Genomic DNA, 8,898 nt, shown 5'->3' with positions numbered 1-8,898 from the left:
ACGTGCTGCTCAAAGCCGTGAAAAGTTTTACGTTATTACTTGATAACATAGCATATAAGGTGAAACTCAATGAAGAAACTGGGTTGAAAAACAGCTAAATTGAGGAGTGTGGCTCATCTATGTCAGTGAACACATTAAGTGTTTCAGAGTGTGAAATAGATCATTCCAGCAGTCACACTCAATGCAGGAAACACCATCTCACCAATATCTGTAGTATCTGACTTTCACTTAAAAGAAAAACTGAGTCTGCCAGTGGGCCCGTTGAGAGCTCTACTGCCACTAACCCCCAGTCTGCAGGGAGGTGCCAGGGCCTGTTCATCGCTGCTTGCACCTTTAATTACTGCAGATGGAAACTAGCTAAAAAGCTATATTCTGGTGCAGTGCGTCTTTACTCTGTTGAGTCCAATGTTCACAGTACATGGTCCCTGATAAAAAAAAACAAATAAACGAATAAAATTATTTCTTCCTTTTTTCTTTTTCTTGGCCTACTTGTTTTTGTCAGTTGCTGATAATAGTAAAATTATATTGATATGGGCTGCTTGGATATAATCACCTGATTGCAGGTTTTTTTAGAAGAGGTAAAACTAAGGGAGCAAAAACATAACTTTGCTCCCCCTAACTGAGTAATGCATTACATCATTGCTGTACTGATATGGTAATTATACGAGATCGTCCTATATTGACAAAGTAGCCTAAATGCACTTTCACAGCCTACAAGACGGCTGATGTGTAACCTTTGTGTATTTTTTCTTCTTTAAACGGATGGATTGTTCCTTGTATGTGTGATGTGACTTGTTATGTTAATATGATATTAAAGTTTTGAAAGAGTTGTACACTGTAAAAGACAGATCATTATAATCTCAATATTCCTGCAGACGCTGCCTGCTGGAACAGCAGCGGCAGAAGCCCGTGGATTAATTGAGCGCACCCGCATCCGATTGGCGGCAATCTTTGTGACGTTTACGGATGTAAATGGAGCAGAGCCGTTCTGCTGCTGTTACACAAGGTGAGAATGTTTTCATATTTTTTTCAAATAAGCAGCAACATACCGTATTGTAAATGCAAGTTACACCAGAGACACCGGGGCTAGAGAGAAAGCCTGAGGTCGTCCAGCTTCAGCTGCACACACACAGCAGACAGATGGAGGAACTGAGTGTGACTGTACAGAGCAGAGCTGACAACTTAAAACTGTCAGCCTGAGTGACATTCTGCATGTTAGGTTAAGGTGACCAGATTTCCCAAATGAAAACCGCGGACATTTCCAGTTCTGCGGTTAATAATATATCACTTAAATATCCAATGTTATTATCTGTTAAAGAAAAAAGGAGGATGATTAGGGTTTCATTTGGCAATGGTATGCTGCATCGTAATAAACTGTGGAGCAGGATGATGATAAAATCGGAAACTATTTATCTATCTATCTGTCTATCTATCTGTGTGTGTGTGTGTGTGTGTTTAAACAAAAATGAAAAAATAAAATAATAATAATTTATTCTTAAAGCAGCTCTTAACTTTCTTGCATTTCACACAGCACAAAAATTTGAACATCCACAACCCCCGCCTCCCTCTAAAGTCCCATCCCCCTCCTCCTGCAACTCCATCTCCCTCCAAAGGCCTTCTCCCCCCTCCTCCATTAAGTCGTCATTATGGCTATGATAGACTTAGGCGTTGGCAAGGTAACGTTAGCTCCACGGAAGAGGAGAGCGAGTGTAACACACCAAGAGAAGAGTAGAGGAGTCATATATAATATAAGGTTGACAATAACATTAACGGAGAGATTACGTGAGCGGTTACATCAGTCGGAGGCCTCCACGTGGGGAAGACAGACAGGACGCTCGGCCAATCATTGTATTCGGTCCGAATGCAATGATTGGCCGGAGTTTTCTTAGAATCTTAGAGTTTTTATCTCTGATGGAATTCACTTACATTTTAGTGTGTCATCAGCTTATTAATAGCATTTTAACCTAAACAAAGAAAAGTGTAACATTTCCAGAAAGGTAAGTGTTGCTTTAAGTAACAGCTGGGCGCAGGGATTTTTTTTCATAATGCAGAGCTATTCAATTATCCAGCAATGGTTGTAGTCTATATTGAATAGATTTTTATAACTATACTGTATGTGAAGTGTGCACTGTGCAGCTTAATAGAAGTATCTGATTGAGACTGGTATCTACAGATACTCAATATTAAATGACTCGGATCAGGATCAGGGATAAAAAAATAAAACAAAACTTGATCGGGATATCCCTAGCATATACAGTATTTGTCTGCTACACCTTAACCCTATGATTTGAAATATCTGACCTTACTTGAACTTGAAAAATGTTGTTAGATAAAAATAGTGTTATCTAAGCTATTAACCTCCCACTACTGTGTAATTCATTTATTTTAATTGGCAGACCCTCTTGCCACAAGAATATACTGTAGGTTATATTCCTTTTCTAAATTGCAGCTGTGAGTTCCTTAATATTATGCTTAATGACTATTTTTGTAAATAGTAGTGCAGAAACAATATACCATCATGATTGTGCATACTGTAGATGACGTAGCACTGTGCAAAAGCAAAAAAAAAAAAAAAAAAAGATTTACATGTGATAGGAAATGTTATGAAAGCTGTGGTGGCCTTTTAGCTGCAGATTTCAAATTTCAGTGATGAAATTGTCCTGTATGCTTTTAGGAAATAGAAAACAGACAGTGGGGACAGGTTAACATTTTAACAAGGGCAGTAGCTCAGTCCATAGGGACTTGGGTTGGGAGCCGGTTCAAGTCCCCGTCCAGACCAAATGCGGAGCGTGGACTGGTGGCTGGAGAGGTGCCAGTTCACCTCCTGGGCGCTGCCAGTGTGCCCTTGAGCAAGGCACTGAACCCCCCAACTGCTCGCCTCACCAAGGCAGCCCCCTCACTCTGACATCTCTCCACTTTGTGCATGTATAGGTCCTGTTTTTGCATGTGTGTGTTCGGACCTGTGTGTAATTGACAACAGAGTGAAAAATTGAATTTCCCCTCGGGGATTAATAAAGTATATAAAATAAAATAAAAAAATTAAAATTAAAATTACTGTATATGCATACACTACCTATAAAAAGTGTTGGAAGATTTTATATTTCATTGTTGTACACATTGGATCAAAGTAGATTTAATATGGCTTCTTGACAGAACAATACTTTTTTAATGTCAACGTGATCCCTGCACAGCAGTGTTGTAATCAAGAGCACCTAAACAGAGACCAGTCATGACCAAGATCAGAGTGTTTTGGGGCCGAGACAAGACCAAGTCCAGACCAGTGTGCATCACACACTGTATAGGCCCGTTTCCACTGAAGAAGTTTCTGGTACTATTTGGGGGGCAGGAACTTTACAGGAACGTCCTCTCGCTCGGCCTTTTCAACCGCCATGTCTCCACTGAGAGGGCGGAGTAGGAGGAAGGTTCCTGTAAAGTTATCGGGCTCTGGATGTGACGTAATGGTTGCGCGACCATTTTGACCGGGGCGACGCGGCAAAGAAACAAACAAAGAAGAAGAACAACAAAGAAGAAGAAGAAGCAGAAGTACGAAGCAGAAGTAAGAAGAAGAAAGCAGACATAAGAAAGACGATTAACAACATGGAAGGAGCTGAGGTGGTTGCTGGGTTTCTGGCTTGTCTCTTCGTTTACATGGCGGTGGAAGCTATGAACGAGAGGAGAAGACATCTGCTGAGTTTTAAAAATGCCGGCTATTTTGTCGCTTTCTGTTGACGTCACATCCCGCCTTGAGTATATCCAATCAGCACCAAATAAACCCCAAGCCCCAGCCAGGAGTTTTTCGGGGCCGTTCTGAGTACCTAAAAGTTCCGGAACTCTGTCCTTCGGGGGTGGTTCCTGCGGGGGAGACACGCACCACAGGCCCCGACCCGTAAAATTACCCTGAAGTTTCTGTGGTGGAAACGGGCCTTATGACACAGTTAGGATAAAATTTGGAACATGCAAACCATAGGCACTCCTCATTCCCAGAAAAGCACCCACAGAAAACAAAAGATTCCTCTTCATTCTCCTCTTTTATTGCCATATGTGTGTATGAATAAGTGTACCATAAGAAATGTCTTGACAAAATAATCAAAGGAATTGTGGAGGTGAACTTGATGTATGTGAATTTTTCCTTTGTTTACTATGAATAAACACAGAGGAGCTGAAATCAACGTAACCACCTTTATTCAACACTTCTTTTGTCCACGAGCAATCTAGTGATATCTCCTCAGTGGTGGTCTTGACTGGTCTTGGAAAAAAACCTCCAGAGTCCACTTTTTCTGAGACCAAGACATGACTGAGTAAAAATACAGTTGAGTCTGAGATGAGACCGAGACCTTCAAATGGTGGTCTTGAGACTAAGACCGATCGGGAGTATTACAGCACTGCTACACAGAGTTCTAAATTATACACAAGGATAAAATATTGAATACTTGTTTGCAGAAGTATTTATCCCTTCCAGATCAGTATTTAGTAGATGCTCTAGTGCAGTGGTGTTCAACTGGTGGGTCATGTGTACATTCTGAATGGACTGCAAGTGACACACAAACGTTATTACCTTCTTTTTAAGTAAAGTAAATTTCCAGCACAGAGCTTATTTTATTATTATTATTTTGAAGTGCTGCTTCTTGCTGTAGAGTGAGTGACCAACGGACAACTACTTGACAGAGACAGCAAACTAGCTTGACGACATGGCCAACACAAGTATGCCCTAAATGTATTAAACTGTGTGGACCTTGAACCAATAACTGAGGAGAAATCTGGACCCTGTGGTTAGACCAGTTGGGAAGCACAATCCCGAATGCCATAATGCTGGTAGCAGTTATAGCGTTGACTCTGTGTGTGGAGAGGTCCTTAAAACAGTTTAAAACAGTTTATCTCATTCTTCTTTATAAACTGCTCAAGCTCTGTCAGGTTGCATGAGGATGGTAAGTGAACAGCCTTTTTCAAGTCCAGTCACAAAATCTGGGCTGTGACCTGCGATCTGACTTTGGGAACATTGTTGTTTTTAAGTCTTTCCTGTGTAACTTTGGCTTCATGCATGGGCTCTCTCAAGTAATGGTACTTAGAAACAGTGCACACAACTCAAAATCTCAAGATAATGTCGGGTGCACAGTTGCGATAAAGACTAAACAAACAAACAAAACAACGGCACGCACTGCTCCATCTTGTATCCACCTTTGTATTTTAATTGTGGACAGAAAACGAACGTGTTTCAGCATAAAGCCATCATCAGTGTGGAGAACAAAAGAAATGATAATACAAATATAGATAACCAGGTGAGACCCAAAGTTCAATCAGTGACAAGGCCATATGATTAGCCTATACAATAGGATCCATGTGTGCCAACAAACATGTGGCCTCCTCAGATAGAAGAGGTATGGCCTCAGGAATCAACATGAAAGGCAACAGGTGTCACGAGCCTGAGAGAAACAATCTACAGGGCTGAACGTCCCAGACCGGAGACACACATAAAGCAACAATATGAAAATGGCAATGCAAATCAACAAATACGTAAAGATGCCCACGAGCAGACAAAAGTTGCCAAAAACACACCAAAGCAACAACCTATATATGTACAATCCATTAAACATCTAAAGAGAAGAATGATAATAAAATAGATCTATGCTAAAAACATCCCAAAAATTACACAAGAGACCAGTAATGTACATAGAGGGCTCCAAATACTGGGTAGGTAAGGAAATCCCTGAGAGATCACCAAACAAGAATCTGTCCATACTAGGGACTCATAGCATTAACAAAAAAAAAAAAAGAAGGAAAGAAAGGAGAAAAAAAAGGGGATAAACAGCTATGTCACCCTATCGAAACCGATTAATAAGTACAGACCAAAGAGCATAGATAAATATCTTAGAAAATACAAACATATAAGGCAAATGTAATAAGGGCAATTAGCATGTCAAGTTAATTTTAATCATAATTTTAATAATAGTTTTAATTAAGAGCTAAATAACCCTATTAAATATTTAGAATTCTTAGAGTCAATAGAAAAAATGTAGAGAAAAAGTATAGGAAAAATGTAAGGACCAAAAATCTAAGATCCAATGAGAATAAATAGGATGTAAAAGGGACCCACTCTGACCTTGTCGGCCTCTTACGTAATATTAGCCAGACAGCACAATAGAGTATCTAAATAGTGGAAATGGATCAATGTGTCTATATAAATCTTAATGGGAAGTTAAAATGTACAAAAGGACCCCAAAGGATTATGTAGAAATAAATGATGAAAAAATAATTAAATAAATAAATAAAGAATAAAATAAAATAAAATAAAATAAATCAACTATAGAAAACAACCCAGAAGCAGTTCTTTGTTCAATCCCCTTGGGCTTTCAGTTTGTCCACACTCTACAAACTGAAAGCCCAAGGGGATTGAACAAAGAACTGCTTCTGGGTTGTTTTCTATAGTTGATTTATTCATTCATTTGTTTGTTATTTTTATTTTGTTTTATTTATTAATTTTTAATTATTTTTTTAAATGTATTATTCATTTTTCATTTTAATTCATTCATATTCATTTTCACACATTATTCAAGTGTCTGATGCATTATTCCCAGTAAACTGACCAGACCAGTGTCTGTCTGTGAAGTCTTACAGGGAAGGAAGCGAAGATGAGGGTTTCCACCAGTCAGCTGCAGCAGCTCACCATCTTTACCACCGTGCTGACCGGAGCTGGGATTGGCACCATGTACTATCTAATGCAGAGTGAGTACAAATGTGCTTTGTGTGTGTGTTTGTGTGTTTTAAAACTTTCAACTTTCTGCTAACTTTGTATCATAACACTCCCTTTTTACACCGTTTTACACAGAGATGGCGCTACATAGCTGCTACAAAGTCCCTTCTTCTTGCCAACTTTATTTTTTTACGCAGAAACAAACAACGGCAGCATCGTGCCACTCCAGAGTGTGATTTTAGACAGCATGCCAGCATCACGGAAACAAATGAGGCATGTCAGGTGTGACATGTAACACAACAGTGTCAGCTTCTAGAGTGACGCATAATATTTGCGTCAGTAGCGCTTTATATACAACAACAATAGTGTACCATGGCAGTAACAATCATTTCCAATCACTGTATGGCGGCTGATCTTGTCCTCTGCTCGAAGGGTAAGGCGCTCCTGGACCTCATTGTCTCCCCAGTTTGTGGACATTTTCAGCAGCTGTTCTTCTGGCTGCTAACTGCTGTTGGCTGCCTTTTGAATCTACCAGTGGTGGGTCGCACGCATAACACGCCATCAAAACATCACACCCATCTCGTCTTTCTGGCTGTCCCCTTTATACAGATGTCGAATTGACATTATTGGCTTAAAGGTAAGACAACTCTGTCCCCTCATTCTGTGATTGGCGGCAGTAGCTCAGTCCATAACACTTGGCTTGGGAACCGGAGGATCGCCGGTTCAAGGCCCCGCCCGGACCAAATATGGAGCGTGGACTGGTAGCTGGAGAGGTGCCAGTTCACCTCCTGGGCACTGCCAAGGTGCCCTTAAACAAGGGCACAGTGTGAACAGAAGAACAGTGTGCACAATTCCCGCCTTGAAGAGGCTGTGCAAAAGGGGCTTCTCTTGCTCTCAAACTAAGACCAAACTCAAATCAAACAGTAAAACTAGGCAGTGGTGCTAAAATATAATATATGATACACAAGATTATGTTCCTGTGTATTGTGTATTTTTCACCCTTCAGTATACTGTTTGGCTGTAATAGGAGTGTTTGTGATGTATAGTACGTTCACATGCACAGTTAAGTGTTAACTGTTATAGCTTGACTAGGCCATTTAATTGGACTACTGTCCTTGTCCCAGTGTACAAGCAAGCGAGGGGAATCAATTTATTGACCGAAGTATGTCCGGCTCTGCTACAATAGGTGGTGATATGCCCTTTCAGCTTGTTAGTATTGGCAAACATGCCATGGTGGACAACTTCACAGCTCTGTACATTTCGGCTCTGGATGTAGCTTTTGTGATGTTGTTACCAACTCCTTATTCTGTTAAGCATTTAATGCTATTGGACTGGAAGGGGTGGAAGCTGTGGAGCATGTGCAGAGTGCCTTGACCAGTTTGGGTCTGACTGACTGTATACATGCAAGAGTAATTAGACTCCCAATCGCATTACCTGGGTGTGTTAGTGCCATCTTGATTTGTGGAGCCAGAAGTGAGCATATTTGGATGAGAGGGTGGAGCTGTGGAGGAGTTAGGGGTGGATCTGACTTAAAGACTGTGGTGACACCTCACAGACAGCCTGTCACTCAGGCAGCCTGTCTTTAAATATGCAAAACTTTGGACCTTAAAATAATGGGTAACACTTTACTTGAAGGTATCTACATGACCAAAGAAAACAGGGAAAAGGGCTGTTGCATTCACTTTTGCTCAAGAGGTAGTAACCCTACAGCTATCAGAATGCAATGCACCACACAGGACCAATAAATGCTCCCACTGGTGCAATGTGAGCTAGTCCGTTCTGACACAGGAAACAATATGTTGGCCGGTTGAGGACAGTAATTTGACCAAAGCTCAAATTGCAGTGAAACGTTAAGCTGAAATATATTTCTGAAAACATCTGAGGTGGGAAACAGACAACGTAGTAACAGAATCTTGGTTTATTTTTGATCAACACAGCTTAGTTTTACTGTTCTATTTCAGTTTTTTCAGCCTCCATTTTTACAATACAGGAAACAGTATGGTGTAGAGCCCTGCGCAGGACTGTTTTCTTCAACCCGCTCCTGCTGAATTTCTGACCATTACCGCCCGCTCCCGCAATGTGTATGTCCACTCCCGCCCGCACCCGCAAAACTCTGAGAATTTATACCCGCACAATAATAGAGATCGATGATTTTGTGTCTTCTCCTGTCCCGCAGGAGAAAACACGTCATTTTATAAGCTATTAATAAA

The 8,898-nt window shown here is 40.7% G+C and overlaps 1 protein-coding gene across 1 annotated transcript in view; it reads left to right on the top strand.

The window, feature by feature from the left end:
- The first annotated feature begins 894 nt into the window (after positions 1-894).
- Positions 895-8,898, top strand: part of LOC126409011 (cytochrome c oxidase assembly factor 1 homolog) — a 26,292-nt gene continuing 18,288 nt past the window's right edge. The window contains exons 1-2 of the mRNA XM_050074876.1: positions 895-1,006; positions 6,605-6,720. Of these exons, the coding sequence (XP_049930833.1) occupies positions 6,627-6,720 (94 nt within the window). The 5' untranslated portion in view covers positions 895-1,006; positions 6,605-6,626. The remainder of the gene's footprint in view (positions 1,007-6,604; positions 6,721-8,898) is intronic.

This window comes from Epinephelus moara, chromosome 21 (genome assembly GCF_006386435.1).
Source record: "Epinephelus moara isolate mb chromosome 21, YSFRI_EMoa_1.0, whole genome shotgun sequence".
In the NCBI taxonomy this organism is placed as follows: Eukaryota; Metazoa; Chordata; class Actinopteri; order Perciformes; family Serranidae; genus Epinephelus; species Epinephelus moara.
This window is presented reverse-complemented; position numbering and strand designations above follow the sequence as displayed.